The sequence below is a fragment of the Taurulus bubalis genome (assembly GCF_910589615.1).
Source record: "Taurulus bubalis genome assembly, chromosome: 14".
Taxonomy (NCBI): Eukaryota; Metazoa; Chordata; class Actinopteri; order Perciformes; family Cottidae; genus Taurulus; species Taurulus bubalis.
The window spans coordinates 6,867,810-6,884,633 of record NC_136602.1 but is presented as its reverse complement, the minus strand read 5'-3'; the positions used below and the strand labels follow the sequence as shown (position 1 = coordinate 6,884,633).

The 16,824-nt window shown below is 40.9% G+C and overlaps 1 protein-coding gene across 1 annotated transcript in view; it reads right to left on the bottom strand.

Annotated features, from left to right (window-relative positions):
* The window catches only part of camk2g2 (calcium/calmodulin-dependent protein kinase (CaM kinase) II gamma 2), a 54,952-nt gene that overhangs the window by 11,439 nt on the left and 26,689 nt on the right, over positions 1 to 16,824 (bottom strand). The window contains exons 5-14 of the mRNA XM_079229326.1: positions 16,626 to 16,691; positions 13,486 to 13,558; positions 9,742 to 9,844; positions 9,052 to 9,135; positions 8,837 to 8,931; positions 7,380 to 7,502; positions 6,244 to 6,327; positions 6,090 to 6,132; positions 5,210 to 5,269; positions 1,964 to 2,004 (exon numbers count right to left, since the gene is read on the bottom strand). Coding sequence (XP_079085452.1) covers positions 1,964 to 2,004; positions 5,210 to 5,269; positions 6,090 to 6,132; positions 6,244 to 6,327; positions 7,380 to 7,502; positions 8,837 to 8,931; positions 9,052 to 9,135; positions 9,742 to 9,844; positions 13,486 to 13,558; positions 16,626 to 16,691 — 772 coding nt within the window. The remainder of the gene's footprint in view (positions 1 to 1,963; positions 2,005 to 5,209; positions 5,270 to 6,089; positions 6,133 to 6,243; positions 6,328 to 7,379; positions 7,503 to 8,836; positions 8,932 to 9,051; positions 9,136 to 9,741; positions 9,845 to 13,485; positions 13,559 to 16,625; positions 16,692 to 16,824) is intronic.

Here is a 16,824-nt window from a genome sequence, read left to right as displayed (position 1 = left end):
AATGATGAATTTAGTGTTTTCTCATGCTTAACTAATGCTAAATAGCTTGTAGTTATTATAAAGTGCTACCCCTACACTGACACACATTCATACTTGTTACTCACTTACTGTCAATATTATTTCAGTGCTGTCAAAACTAAGTGTTCATCAAAACTGCTTTTGTGTGAAAAGTTATATAATTTCCCTCCCACAGCCCCCAAAAATAGTGTTCAACAAGAAAAAAAACTCAGAACAGCAGTTCACGAGGGCTAAGTATCAAACCTCAATAGTTTTTTTTAGTACCAGCTGAAATGTCACCAAAGCACAGCGCCTGATTTAAATCAGAATTCTGTCAATTTTAGACTACATTTTACTTTGGTAGTTCCTGTATGGCTGCTCGTGTTTAGATACAATGTAACATTTGAGAGGTTCGGCTTCTTTTGTCGAATGAAAAAGGGTTTTGTAGAAAATAAAAACGTATCTCTCAAAGTAAGTTTTCTAAATAAGTATCATTTTGGTATCAATACTGAAACTGTATTGTATCAGATACCAAACCATACTGTTTATAAGCTTATATTTCTAGCAGTACAAGTATCCATTTTATTTTGAAAATACATTAAACTAAGAGTGTAACTAATCAAAAAGACCAAATTACTCAGGAAATACTGAAATTATCTTAAAATGTTAATGTATTTCACTTTGCTATTTTGCCTACACCAATTAATCTGAACTAATTAATAGTCCTGAACTGTCAGTACTCCAAAATGTTGATTATCTGTAGGCGACTAAGACTATTTACAGGTAGCAAGAGAAAGAAAAGTTCTCAATGAAAAATAATGAATGAATATACAATAATTGAAAAAAGGGGAAATGATAGTATATCAATGTTTACAGTGATTAAAATGTCCCTCAGTCCTGTGATAGTCAGGGATGTTGGGAAGCCAAAACGCCTGATCTGAGACTTTGGAAGAGGAAAACTGGAAGGTGTGTGTGTGTGTTATTTGTCAGGAGTTGCAATGGTTTTGGTGGCGCTTATGGCAGAAGGGGATGCAGGGATGTTGGATGGAGCTAGGAAATCCAACAGAAATCGAACAAGACCAAAAGCCTCATACGTCTCTGCCCAAAAGGAGAAAAGAAGAAGCAGATGAAACAGAGAGGAGAGAGGGAGTACCGAAAGGGGGAATAAAAAGCCTCGAGAGGACAAAGAGAGACAAAGAACGAGAAATGAACGAAAACGACAGAGCCGATCTCACCATCAAACACACACTCGAGCTGGACTTCCGTTTCTGACAGACGGCAATGGAGAGGAGGAGGAAAAGAATAAGGGGTCATCGGGAAACAAGGAACTCATCAAAATAGTAAAAGAAGTGAAGCTGCCAGATTGCTCCCAGAAAGAGAGATAAACAAAACAGCTGCACAAGCTTACACAGGAACAAAAATGAGACAAAGGGATGCCGAGAGGGTTTCAGCAGAAAGAAAAAAAAAGAATCAGCTGCAAAAACAACAGAGGAAGTTAATATTTAAATGATCGAAAAAGGATTTAAATCATCGAACGTGCAGTTTATTTGTAGAATGTTTTGGGGATTTAGTTATTGTTTAAGTTACTGTATGTCATTATTTTATTTTGGCACTGGTTGATCATGGCGCTTCACTGCATGCATTGACGCTGACCGTCGATCAAAACAACGTGAGCGCCGAGACGTGGCGGCTGCTCGAAACGCTGTGAATCAAAGAAAACCTGGCGGTAGAGAACAAACACTTTAAAAGCCTGTTGGTCTTTTTATGTCCCTTACTTTTCACTTTAATGTCACATCTGTATTACCTTTATTCTTAGCAACCCTTTTCCCTAAACCACAACAACAATATTCTCATAATATCAAAAAGGTACATGTTATTAGAGAGTCGTTAGGGTGACAGCAGAAGAGAGGAAGAGTAAGACAGAAGCAGTAAAGTCAATTAAACCCTCACGGGTCAGAAGGCTTACCTTCACGCCGTCAGACTTTTTGTTTAGTAAGGATTTGCTGGCTGAAAGAAAGAGAGACGAGACAATGAGAACACAGTCTGGGAAGCAATAGTCAACAACCAGAACCGTGGTTGAGATCACGCATTCAGCCGGACAAACTAAAGCAGAATGAGGGCCAGCAAACGCCCATCAGGCCTGTGACCTGGTTTCACATATTGTCTCTCCACCAAATTCAGACTAGTTATGATTATTTACATGTATTACTGTATATAGAAATAGCAAACAGAAAATCCCCCCAAAAATAATTTAAATAACTAATTTGGAGCAAATTCATGTTGTTTTCTTTGTCCTTTTGGGTTTAAATATATGCTTCTGATTCGTATGGAATCAGAATTCCGTCAAAAATAAAAAATAAATAAAAATGAGGTATAAAATGATATATAAATAGGAAATACAATGCAATATTGCTCTAGGTCTATCTTCAGTTTCTTAAATTTATTTTCTTTGTGCAATTTGAAATTAAAGCACATTTTATTTTACTTTCCAATTTTACTTTTTTATTTGATCAAAGGTTAAATTTATTTCGCCAAACATATTCCTGGTTGTAGAGCAACAAAAACCATACTTTTTTGGGGTAAAATCATCCTCCATACTATCACAGTTCCATAAAGTACACAACTTAAGCAGTACTACCAATAAGAGATAAACTGATCCTGGTTCAGTGTTTGATCATTAGACAAGCCTCCTTCCTCCTGAAGGTCTCAAGGGAGCAAATATGAATGGATGAATGAATTAACGAATCAAATGAGTGAATTAGTTATTTTCTGATCCCATGAAGTGCTTCCATCCAAAACAACCTTTTGTTTGTGTTCCTCACTGAAACCAGTGAATGCATTTAACATTGAGATTATAGCATGTGCATGCAGCTGAACATCCGACCACACAGTTACACACATTACATGTCCATGACACCGACACACAACTGAATAAAATGTCCACAAGCATGCACACAAACGTAGATAAAAAAATATTATTACACACAAACTATTATATAAACACTCATTTTTGTGTTAGTCATGTTCCAATGATCCTCCCTTACCTTCCATTTATAAAGTAGGGAGGAGGGCAATGAAGAAGGCAAGAAAACAGTAATGTATTTAACATCTGCATCTTAACGGAAAACAAAACTGAAAACTGAAGATGACACTGCGGGCACAAACTCCTGTCAAGCTTTCACTGCGTGTTAAATGGCATTCTTTACATCTTTTTCACAGAGCTGGTGGGTTCATGCGATGACGGATGGCTTAGAAACATGCAGCATCCACTTCAAAGTCTCTAAAAGGAGCCGAGGAATGCATTTTCAACAGTCATCCACCTGAGCAGAAACCTTTAAATTCAGGACTTCATCTCTGCAAACTGAAAACCAAGTTCTTCACTTTTACGCCGGATGTAACTCAGTAAAAAAAATGTAACTTAACAATAGTAATCAAGCATCAAGATAAATCCATTATTAACCACTAATCGGAGAAGCATCCAGTTGTTGATCAAACCCTAAATCCTGAATGAACGACCTTTAGTCAAGCAGCTTGTCTACAAAGGGTTCAGTGTGCTTCAGTATGCTCTGCTTCAGCAGAGAGGGATAACGGACCGACAACGGAGTAATGGGAATATTTCATTACATTATATTTTTTTAAATAGGCATAAAAGTCATAAATCTCAGCTCAAGACTTTAAAATGCCAATTTTCTCAGAAAATGTGTTAAATAAGTGTTTTTTAATAAAAAGGGACATCTCAATTGTTTAGTGGCGTTTTATAAGCGGTTAAATAATTCCAAATCCTCTATCTGTGTATTGTTATAAATGTATCTCATCACTTTTATGTTTTTAAGACTCTCACAATGAATACACTGTACATAACACTGTGTAAAATGTTTGTGAAAGTATCCCACACTTTACCCTCTGGGTAAAGCCATCTCCTTTATCAGCAGGGGTGCAAACTCATCAGGTGTGATAACGATGTGAACCCCCAAGAGGGAAGAATTCTATTTAAATGTCCGCTTTAGAATATCGATTTATTGTGAATAATAGCATGACCATATAAGGAATTAATGTAATCTTACTGCTACAAAGAAAACGTAAAGGGGACATCAGTTTAAAAGTCCAGCTCATTGTACACGAATCACACAAATGACCTATTTTTGATTCAAAACCATGTGATCCTAGAACATAATCTGCTGACATGTTTGTATGTGTACATGAATGGTTCATATATATTTTTTTACTTTTTACATTTGATTTATTTCATACTTATCTTAGTTAAATGGTCCACGACGAAGAAATTAAGTTTTTTTTTTTTAATACCAATTGTTGCTGAAGTTTTGATCTCTTCAGATTGTCGGTTTCAGAAAGTAACAAAAAATATTGCACGCAGACGTTATTAAAAAATGCAGCGCAACATCGGAAAGGTCTTAGAGGACGTGGTTTCAGACGCCGTTTGATGATCCGACAAAGTTTGAAGCACACTGAGGCCTTTAGGCTCTCTTCACACAGATATAACAGAGCAGGCAGGAGACAGGAGACAAAGAGGAATAGATAACAGAGGACATTCGGTTTTTACAGCTTCCCATGCAGGTTGGCATTCTGTGCTGTACTATACGCTCATAAACATGCTTGGCTGGCTGTTAGTGCCCGAGCCATGCGGAAGGGAAGGTTGCAGCGAGCACAGGCAGGCATCGACTGGGCATCAGCCGAGTGCTGTGGATACAAAACGATTCAAAGTGCGGCAAAAAAAACCGGACGTGTTACAAAAGGTGGAAAATGTTTATGCTGCAGAGGAAAAGATATGCGGCATCCACAAGTTGTGTTAATGCAGAGATGTGTAAACCGAGCTTTGCTGGGTGACAGCTGCGGTAGTTGGAGGGATGTCAAGGGGTCATGCTGGGTGTCAGTTAAATGGCTGTTGAGTTCCACACAGGAAATTAAATAGCCAGTCCATGAGAGGGGGCTCCGTTCATTAAAGCATCAAGACACGCAGCAGCACTGGAAGGTCAAGAGCTGAGCTTTGCTTGTTGTTGCCATTTACATGTTTATGTGTGTGTGTGTGTGTGTTAAGATGCCCCAGTGCAATGACGACCATTCACAAGTGGTTCATCAGTGTGCAGGCAGCAGGCAGCAGGTGGAGGGGTTCAAGCAGCCCAGGCCACATGCCAATAACCCGAGTACAAAGTTGGCAGAGCCTGACTCCAACACCCCCCTCAAGCAGACGTACCTTCCTGTACCATAGAGGCCGTGCTGGTGGTAGCGGCAGGGCTGGTATGCTGCCGTCCCACTATTGGACAGAGAGGGATTCAATGTGGAGGCATAGGTGGGACGAGAGCCTCGCTAAAGCCTGACAGCCTTTTGTATTTTCTGGATTTCTTAAAAGTTTGATTCACTTTTAGAGAAGTGTTTGGATCATACGAGCACACTGAAAACCAGATTTTCTCTGATACCCAACTCCTTTCTTGTAAGGATCAGATGGGAAATATTCTCTTATTTCCTTTGACACTCGTCGGTAAACACGCCTGCAGTTATGAATAAAGCATTTTAGAGGTCTGGCTCGCCTGCTTTCTTCAGTCAGGATCAATCTTAACCAGTAGAAAGTAGTTGGCTGTGATCCAGAGGAGCTGCTTTACTTACATAAAACATACAACCACCAGGGCCAATAGCATTAATGCATTAGAGTGCGAGGCCATCGTCTAGCCGACAAATTGGGCGTTCGATCAAAAGTGAACTGTGTTTCGATCATCAAACTGCTTACGAGGAGGAAAGCAAAGCCAAACCCCTGAAGTGCAAAATCAAAACTGCAGACAGAGCCGACGAGCAAAAGTGAACAAGAATAAAAACGTATCCGGTAAAGGGAACAGGAGAAGAAGAACAGCGACACGTAACATTGGTCCTCAATGAGATCTCAGAACCGACGAAAGCCGTTACCTATAAAAGCGTACACATCACTATCATTAATACTAAATATAATGACTGCTCAGTTTCTCTAAATCAGGGTGCTTCTTAGTATGCCGTCATTCAAATGTATATCATCAACAGCACTGGGACCTGAAGTCTGTGAGGCACATCTCTTGATTTGGATTAGCATCACTTCCAAAGCTCACCTGAAAAGTTCCTGGACACCAGCATTGTTGTGAGGATAGCTCCCTAGAGAGACAAAAACAACAGCACAAGGATTGGTGCTAGGTAGATGTGTGTTTGTGTGTGTGTGTGTGTTTGTGTGTGTTTGTGTGCGTGTGTGTTTGTGCCCACACTCACTTTAAGTTTCCGTCTGGCGTTGAACTTGCGCAGACACTCCACAGTCTCTTGACGGTGCATCATGGAGGCCACAGTGGAGCGTTGCTGTTTGCAGAAGAGAGACAACAGTATAGATTCACCTCAATGTATCACCATGTCAGTGTAGATGGGAACGCACTGCTTTCACGCCTATGTAAGTGACAAGGAGCCTCTATTAACAAACACAGGCAGTTGTGCATCCTCGTTCTTTAGCCAAGTCCTTTATTTTCTATATAAGGACGCCTCCCAGTAGTATATCATTGTGCCTATATCGAGACCCTCTACTTTTAAATCATCATCCATTATTAAAAGTTTGTTAGTAATCAGCTGAACATTTTCACCAGGGGTGAAGTTAGCTAGCTTCACTGTTAGCCACCGTAGCTGGTACGACTGATATGGATACCTGAAGAGTTAAGTGACCCAGAGTTGAGCACATCTAAAGCTGTGGAAATGCATGAAGCTCTCAGTTAAATCATTAATAGAAAAGATTAAGAACTGCTTTTGAAAATCTCTTGCTCTTTGAAGAAGTCAAAGATAAAAGCTTGTAAACATAAAAACTTAAGGTGAGACGTTAAGTTGCATTTGGCAGCGCTTTGAATTCACTACAGCTTTAATTTGCTCCTGTGTGTGGTTTCTTCTCACTAGGCAGCTGAGGTTCACGGGCATTGCATTATTTAGAAAAACATACCAGCTATATCAAAAACAAAACATTGTTTACGACAATTACCATATCTTTGAGATAGCCACTTCTCTATTTTGAGTAATATTGAGCAAATCATTAAAATAAAACGTTGAAACATTAATTATGAGTGTGAGGAAGTACATTCAGAGCCTCTACCACTAAACATCTCTATTTGTCTTGTTCATTTGTTTATTGAGTTTAATGGCCACCTGCCAGCCAATCAGAACCACATATTTCTGTGGTCGTGGTATTACGTTCAACGTGATGTAGGCCTCCGTGTTGAGCAGTCTATGATATTATCACTGGCCTATTAGATGTGTGAGGTACCTAATAAGGTAGATAGTATAAAATGTGAGGCAGGAATATCTACACCAGTTTTTTTTTTTTTTTTACATGCTGGAAAGGATTTCTTTTGAAGACGACGGGTGTGACTTACGCAGACCCAGGGATGCTTGATGGCCTGGTCGGCAGTGATCCTCTTGGCAGGGTTAATCGTTAACATCTGATTGATCAGATTCTTGGCCTCGGGGGTCACCGTGTCCCACTCTGGTGAAGGAAACTGAAAGAGAAAGATCAAAGAGGAAGCAGTGTTACGAGTGTATAGCACCGTTCTGATGCTTTCATTGAACATTTCATCCTTCTTGCTCGCCGACTGGAATATGAATCCCTTTCCTCGTTGCACGTGTTCACAGAGGTGTGTAATCTACTCTGCTGACAGGGAAAACCCTCTTCCTCTGCAGGTCAGGTGGGATTTACACAAGAAAGGTTGTGGTGATGAAAAGAATTAAGCATTAAATACATGCTAGTAGACAACTAATAAACGATTATTAGTCATATTCATATCATTATTACTGTAAAGCAGACACAACACATTTAAAAAAACATTAATTGATTATATTTTGTGACGTATAAGTCAACACATTGAATCCTTAACAGGTGGAGTTTTCAAAGCTGTCTCCACCTGCCGCCCTCATCGCTCCATTCAAGTAGCACAAAGTGCCAGAAAACATGTTTAACTATTAAAAAAATCAAAGCAATTTGTCGAGAGACATTTACTTCAAACATTGAGGTATCGGTTGTCAATCGCTGACAAAAAGAAAGAAGAGCGAGATTCAAGGTATCTGCATGACAGTGATGATACTGAAGAAGTGCACATTAATACGAGTGCTCGTCACAGTCACTTCATATCAATGCTGCTCATATTATGCACATTCATTAGATGTGGTTGCCTCCAATTATGGAAATTAATACGGGTAATACATTTCTATCTCCCAGAGGACTATGACAAGATCTGATAAATAAGCCTATTGCTCTCTCATAGTGCATCACTTTTTTTTCCATACAGCTAGATGCAAATCATGCAATAACATGTAGCAAGCAATTAAAAACTAAAATTGAATTTCTAAATGACGCGCACGACAGAAATGGTGTATTATTTGATGAGACTTGAACCGAAGGTGGCCTGTAGGGGCTTTGCACTTGTTTTCCCATTCACATAAATTACGATGGAGATTATGTATCAGAATTCAAGTTTAATGAACACAGATGGAGCTCTCGAACAGACTCGACGAACCTCAGCTCTCATCTCCATGGATCCATTTACAAAATACACACTCAATCAGCCGACCTGCGATGAGCCCGCAGATATTAACTACATTACAGAAGGGCATGTACTAAAGCTGCACTAATCAATATATATAGTGGCCTTCATCTTAGTGGCAGAGGAAACCGGAGCCTTTTAACTCATTTCTAATTACCCAGTTAATGCAAACTCAAAACTTCTCTATATATTGACAGTATAAAGTGCATTTCCACAACACTACATCGTGGTCATGTCATGTCAGCGGTTCCCAGACATATTGGAAGACATGGTTATGAGAGAGCAGTACTCACGTCATATGCACCGGCCTTGATCTGTTGGTACAGTTTGTGTTGGTCCTCGTCCCAGAAGGGAGGGTAGCCCACCAGCAAGATGTACAGGATCACACCTGACGCACACACACAAAATCTATATGAGCATACTGGATATAAAACATGTAAAACGCATCATCACACTTATGAACATTAGTGAGCAAATGACTGCAGCAGCAGAAAGAAGACTAACTGACCACATGCCCATATGTCCACTGGCTTGCCGTACGGGTCCTTTCTCAACACCTCTGGGGACAGATAACCCGGAGTTCCTGCAAAACCTGCGAAAAATACAAATACACTTATGTGAAATAGGTCTATGAAAATGCAACACAATAAGGGTATACACTATACAGTATTCTTTATGATAACTGCATGATTTGAGCAAGAGTATGGGTTCATAAGCCTTTGTGATCGATGTATTAAGTGCTACAAAAAGTTTGTGTGCGTTTTGGAAAAAATAAATGAGCACAATGAAATGACAGTCAACATTCCTTATATTCTTCTTGATGCATCTTGATGTTTAAACTAAATAAAATACAGTACTATCTTCCATCTATTTCTGTTTTGAATGTAAAACCAACAATATCCTAATAGAGCTAAACTACAAACACCACATAGTTGTTTAAAAAGCAACTATTTTACTTGTTTTTACTTCCCTCAGGATAAATTCTGAATATTTAGTACTTTCTCTTGAATCTATGGTCTTATTGATTTATTTACCTTGTACAGTAACAAAAAGAGCAAATTATTATCATACTGTACTGAAACAAACTGTAGCTTGCCACTAATCTAATACTTCCTTATTTCTCAAGCAGTGATGGAGATGTTCTTGCTGAAGCAAACACTAAGACTACAACTTCAAGCTGTTGAGTGTTATTTCTTACCAAACCATGCCTGCTGTTCCGCCTGCACTTCGATGGCGAGACCGAAGTCCGCGAGCTTCACTGCGGCTCCCTTCATCTTGCTGGCCAGGAGCAGGTTCTCTGGCTGTAACACACACACACACACACACACACACAGATAAATAGTTATTTCAGGAGAAATATTTTCGCTCAGGCTGCGACCTTTGTCAATTAGTCCGTCTGTAAAATGTCAAACATACAGACAAAATCCATCAAGTCATTTTAAATTCGTTTCAGGCCAACACAAAAAAAGAATCTTCAATATTCTGCAAAATTCAGAAAGACAAGTAATTTAATAAGAACAGGTTGAGTAAATGTATCATTGGACAATCTCTATGTTTTGCTAAGGAAAATAAGTTTAAAAAAAATGATGAGCAAAAACAGGGACAACAAAATAATTATATTAAGGGCGAAGAGAGAAGCATGTACTCTCCCTTCAGGAAATGTCCCATGTGTCCGCATGACTGGGTGAGCTGCAGGAGCTCAATGACATCTACAGTAGCAATGAGGCATGAGTTGGTCAAGCAGGCCTCAAAGGCTTCGCCCGAAGGAAAGACCTTTTCAGTCAGCTGTCACTAAAATTGACACAGCGTTTTTGACACTGTCCTTCTGATCACACAATCATGCAGAGGACATATTTCCTGTGGTTTCGTAGCCGCTTCCTCCTTTGCCACTGTTGATATTGTGTCACTTAGAGGTGAGAGGAAGAAGAAATTGAGGAAATGTGTCAGCTCAAGTGTAATTTAACAGAAGGTCAGTTACTGATATAGCTGCACTGCACAGCTGATTTCCCTGTTTGCTCCCTAATATAGGGTTGACCTCGCAGCAGAAAGGTCCTGGGTTTGACTCACACAGTCATTTACTGAACGCTCTAAACCATGCAGACTTTTAATGTTATCACATGCATGAACATATAAAAAATAAAAGCGGGAAAAATGCTGTATGATGAATGGCAAATCCTGGACGGTAAAATGTATGTCAAGCGGCCTTCTGATATATGATCAATGTTCCTGAAAGCTCTTTCGGCTTTTGTGCTTTTTTCTTTCTTTTTGGATTTCCCCTGCCATCATGTTCAGCATTCAGAATCTGGGGATGGTCTGGCTCACACGACGATCACCTCTCAGCCAGATGTAACGGCCATCAAAAGGCAACATCTTCCTCAGCAAAGAAGAAATAAGAAAAAGCAGAGCCTTTACAGCAGCTCCGTCTTGGGAGACTATCGAGCAGGCGGCAACCTCCGGTTCTGATGAGTGAAGCCAATGCGGAAAAAATAAGTCTGATTGTATAGAAGTATATAAGAAAATGACCCTACTTCTCACCTAATTTATTACCTCAGTAACACATTGTAAACATGGGATTAAAGGCTCAATCTCTAGTTTCAAGTCTTCAGCAATACAACATGATGTTCACTTCGTAAATTATGGTCCCATTTAGAGTAAAGAAGACCATAAAGCAGGGTATGCTTTAGGGCGGGGCTAACATGTGATTGACAGGTCGCTACGGCTATCGGAACCATATCCGGCGTCTCTACGTCACTCCCCAGTCCAAATATGGTCACTTATTTTCACTCAATGCAAAAAGTCACGATGGCGACGGCCAAAATACAGAACTCGATGTTTCAAAACGGCAGTCCACAAACCAACAGGTTTCATACAGTCTACTGTATGATCGAGGGATGATGTGCAAGACGAGGATCCCGTGACCGACTGCGGTGGCCGAGCTAGTGCTTGCCAGCTTCCTCTCCGGTACTAATTACTTCTTACAGTATAAGTAATTGGCCGAGTGAGAAGAGCTACCGAAAAGTAGCTTACGGATGGCCATAGGCTGTCGCCTCGTCAGAGTGTCTTACTGAGAGGATCCCGCATTGCCTCCCTGGACCTTGGACCTTCTCCGTCTGCCAGCTCTTCCTCCCTAATTTTAATATTTACTTCCCATCCCAGTGCAGGCAGAATCAAGAGAACATAACTCTCCAGGTGAAAACAGATGTTTTTCTTTCCCAATGTGGTGGACCTGTCTGTGTGTGTGTGTGTGTGTGTGTGTGTGTGTGTGTGTGTGTGTGTGTGTGTGTGTGTGTGTGTGTGTGTGTGTGTGTGTGTGTGTGTGGAGCAAAAGTCTTTGCCGTCCTCATCGCCTAAAATGCTGACAAATAGACGGATGTGCGATACGGCCTTTGTGCTCATGGTCTGTTTCTTCTCATCTCTCATCTCTCTCTCCATCTAGTTATCGATGCATCCATCCCTCCCCTCCATCATCCCTCCCTTCTATCATCCCTCCCTTCCATCATCCCTCCCTTCCATCATCCCTCCCTTCCATCATCCCTCCCTTCTATCGGGGCAGAGCTGAAACAATAGGAACGAGTGCAGGGACAGAGAGCTGGAGTGAAAGAAACAGAAGAAAAGAGGGAGACTGATAGAAACAGATAAATGGGAGGTGGCATAATGAGTCCCTACGCTGGCACTGCAGCAGCCGGGTGACCTCACCCTGCAGTTACCATGGCAACTCAGCCTGCCACCAGCCAACAGCGCTCAACTCTTTCTCTCTAATTCTTGTTTCCCCCCCACATCGAGTGGACCTCCCAAGATGACAGGGAGGCAGAAATATGATGTGTGAGGTCACACCTCTCCACGGGAAACATTGCCAGCATTATTAGTAATGTTATGGCTCCAATACAGATTTCACTTTTGGCAGCTTTATCCCAAGGAAGTTCGTTTGAGAGACAAAAATGATGGCGCTTTCTTTTTAGCCATCAGATGATTGGAGGGTTTGTTCGGTAACTAAGAATCCTTCTCAGAGAAATTAAAGCCTGAAGCAACATTGAGATGAAATCATTTATAAAGTTGCGGTGGCTCACGTGAGCAAATAGTTGCTTAGAGTTTACAAGTTATTGCAGGTTTCAAATTGGAAAATCTCTGTCTCAGAGTTTAGATATATATTCTGTATCAGCCTGTTTCAGCTCTTCATTGAAGCCATCGTGGAAATAATGCGCTTACTGAAAGTCGATTTGGGCGAAATAATTTGCTTAATTCATGCAATATAATGTTACGTATCATAATATTTAAGAAATTCAATGAAAAGCCATTGACACACAAAAACCTAATTGTTTATTTTCCAGTTACGCGAGTCTTACTTAACCTAGAATAATGGTTTCATTTTGCCACATAAAAGTAATAGACCAGATTGTTAAGTAAACTATTCAAGTAAAAGACTGGCAATAAAAGAAATCTGGTGCAGTTATCCCGGTGTTTCAAACCGCCGCTGTCCTCATTCGCCATTATATCAAAATGAAAATCACACAGCCGAGGAGGTCGCAGAGCTGTTGGTTTCTGTTCGGGGTGAACAGTCTCGCTGCGAGGGAAATCGTCACCGGCCGTCATCTCATCCACCGACCCGCTATTAATAGCAGCTGGTCTGCTTTCGTCACTCCTCAGCAGCGCAGGAGGAAGAGGAGGAGGAAGAGGAGGGGGGGGGGGGTAGGTGAGAGGGGACGAGAGTTAAAGTGGGGGATAGAGGAGAGGGGGCACAGATGTAGAGGAAGATGGGAATAAAGAAATCAGGTGAAGAGAGGTATGGATGACGCAGAGGTGCTCTTAACGTCACGCTGTGACGTCTGTGCACATGTGTGTGTGTGTCTGTGTGTGTGTGTTTAGACCTGTTGTGAATCTACACAAAATGCCTTTATTCCCAACGCGTTGTTTCTGTGCAAACCGCTGGTATATGATAACTCACCTTGAGGTCCCTGTGCACAATGTCATGCTGGTGGATGTGACTGACGCTCTCCAGGATCTGATTGATGCAGTGGCTGTTGGGGAGGCAGAGACGGATTAGAAACAGAGGAGAGACACATCTGTTTATCCACAACAGCTGGATGAGAAGAGACCGAAGGAGATGAAGAAAGAAAAAAAAAACATTGAGTGAGCTCTTTCAAATATTTGAACTTCACACAATGTCCTCATTATTGGTTCTTTGTCTGCATGGTGAATGCGTTTTATTTTACATTTTTATGAGATTTGTATACAACATGAAAAGGTAAAGCAAAAAAGAGACATCCTGGGATTCAAATCCAAATAAAACTTAATGTTCAACTTTTCCCAGCAAGGTCAAAAACACAGGAGGACATGTTGACACAGGCCAAGGAAAGAAGGAAAAGATGAGAAAAGATAAAGAAAGATGACAAATCAACAACCGACCATTTCTGTAACTTTCCAAAACAGACAATCCGACATTCACACCCACCTCACGCCTCTGTTGGCTGGGTGTGTGGAAGTGAGAAAGTGAGCCGGTTTTGAACTTCTCTCTCTAGCTCTCTTTCCTTCATTTTTTTACACAACCACTTTTTTATGTGAACGACAAAGTACAACACCACAATTGTCTGAAAATATGCAAACCATAATTTTCTCTTTTCAATCAGCCTGCTAGTATGGCTGTTCTGAATGTGCTCCATCTCCACTTCTGATTCTAAAACTTGGTTAGACAACACTTATTATTACTACCTCTGTTCTACCTGAACCCAACCATAATATCCGGGGAGAGGCATCCTCCTCTGTTGCTCTCCCTCAGGTTTCTTCCCCTTTTTTCCCAGTGAAAGGGTTTTTACTATCTTTATTTGGGGGAGTTTTTCCTGATCCGATGTGAGATCCCGGGACAGGGATGTCTTATGTGTACAGATTGTAAAGCCCTCCGAGGCAAACTTGTATTTGTGATGTTGGGCTATACAAAATAAACTGAATTGAATCATGCTGTTGTGGCTAAATGAGAGCAAATCCCTGCAACCAGGTGCGCGTTTCAAAACATTTTGAACATGCCAGCTGCGACTTGCAACATGAGCTCATATCCTCTCGCTCATTGTGACAGGCTGCACTAATAAAAACAACTGGTAAATGTACGACTCATGCACGAGCTTGCGAGAGCCCTGCGAGACTCGCGAATGGACCTGCAGTTTGAAAAAAACATCAAACTGACACTATTTGCAATATTTGTTTGCATGTTGTTGCACAAGAGGATAAGAGGTGTATGTGGGAGAAAAGTTTGGTGCATTTTTATGTGAATGGATGTGTGGAAGCGGGCAGTGTGTGTATGTGCGTGTGCTTGTGTTGTTGAGGCAGTGAGGGGGCACTTTCTTATGTAAGCTTGTCTTAAGCTTACATATCAGCAATTTTGCTGCTCTGATGCGCAGTTAAAAAAACACTATTATTTATTTGATTTTAAATTGGACTTGAGTTGAGTTCAAGTCCCGGTCAGGAGGGTGCACAGACACAGAGCGGTGCCCTCTCTCTGTGAGACAGAAAAGAAACGCTCCCGACGTTGGATTCCACACTTTAGTCTCCTCCCTGTTTCTGCAGCCCGTCACGCTACCTTGCTGCTGTCCTTACTCACATTTTATCTCTTGCCCTGGCTCCGCTACTCATACCTCATGTCTCTCCTGCCTTTCCTTCTTCCCTTTAATGGTATTGGTCCTTGGTGTAGAGCTCAATATCAGAAGAGAATTACTCCCGAATGTACTCGTCCATCCTCGAAACAACCGAAAGTTAGAGCCCGATTGCCTAGATTAGTTTCTACTATACCTAATATTAACTCTCTTAGCTAGATCTACGCAATAAGTCATCGTCTTTGAATAGAATCATATATCGAGATATCGTGATCACATACCAACTCAAATTTCTCAGAAAATCAAACTTTTTGCATTAACGTTCTTAATAAAACGAGAGAATAGTGCATATTTTTTATTCGTCAAATATTCCATTCATACGAACATTGACTTTACCTTGTGGTTATTTGATTATTGATTTACAAAATAGCACAGTGTATATTGTTATCGAGAAATGGAATAACCTTTATTGGGCCCTAATCATCATAACCATCACCGAGGTAACATCTGCTCAGCTGAGCCACTAAACTGGCTATACGTATTTCTGACGGACGTAATAAACACATGATTTCATTCTGCATCGGTCCATCACAAGTTGTGTTTTTGGAAAATGTTCAAATGAAGTGAAGAAACTCGAGGAGGAAGTTGCAATGTTGAGTCAGAGGTGGGCAGACGTTTTGAGTGCCCGTGCTTCTACTTTGTTCACCCGTGTGCATGATGCCCATTAGCTTTGAAAAATTAAAAAGTGTGAAGCTCACTTCTCTTCTATTTTCTCTCTATTGCGACCATCTACTTGGCCAGGAAGATGAAGTCGTACACTGCCTGAACGACACCTTTACACCTGGCACACAGGTTGATGTCATTATCCATCATTACGCCCTCGGGTTCATGAGATCCGAGTGAAATCGGCCCACTAAGATCCCGTGTCACCATTAACAGGCACAGACAAGAAAATCTTTTGCATTCTTGGCTGAAGATGCTCGAACATGACGTTGATGATGGGTTATTACATTTATTGAATGTGTTGACAGAATTTTACGTGAACGATGTTTTTGTTTCAGTTATTTTAATTGTATTTTGATGTTCAACTCAAACTAACTTCCAAATGTCTGACTGAAACCTGCTGGAAGCATTGGATGAAGCTTAGTCTGCACAATCCACGCAGGTAATGTGCTGCTGTGCAAAAGAACAACTGCAACTTCTGACAACAGCCCATAAATAACGCTTCAAAAACTTAGGGACAGCGCTGCCATTATTTATTAATGGAATTAAATTTAAAAGCCCTGAGTCACACGGTCAAAAATAAACCTCAGAGAAGTGCCAGACACCACAAGCATTGGCTTCTTCTGCTAAAGTACAACACAGATTTAAATGGGGAAAACATTGTGTACTACTTTGGTTGCCTGAAATTTGACTGAGGCAGTCACAAAACCTGAGCAAGCAGGAAAGACGTGATGCATAACACGACACGTTGACATGTGAGCGTGATGACATACTGTACCTGGCATCTGCCTCGCTGTAATACTCTCTAGCAACAATGTCCTCAAACAGCTCTCCTCCAGTGACGCTGCAGACAAACAAAACAGACGTGGGTTTTTCCTCTTTGCATTTTGAGGAAGGACGTTGATTTATGTTGATGTTAGTGGAGACACGTCCTCATAGATCCATCATGTCCGGTGTTAATGTGTTAATGTGTTGCA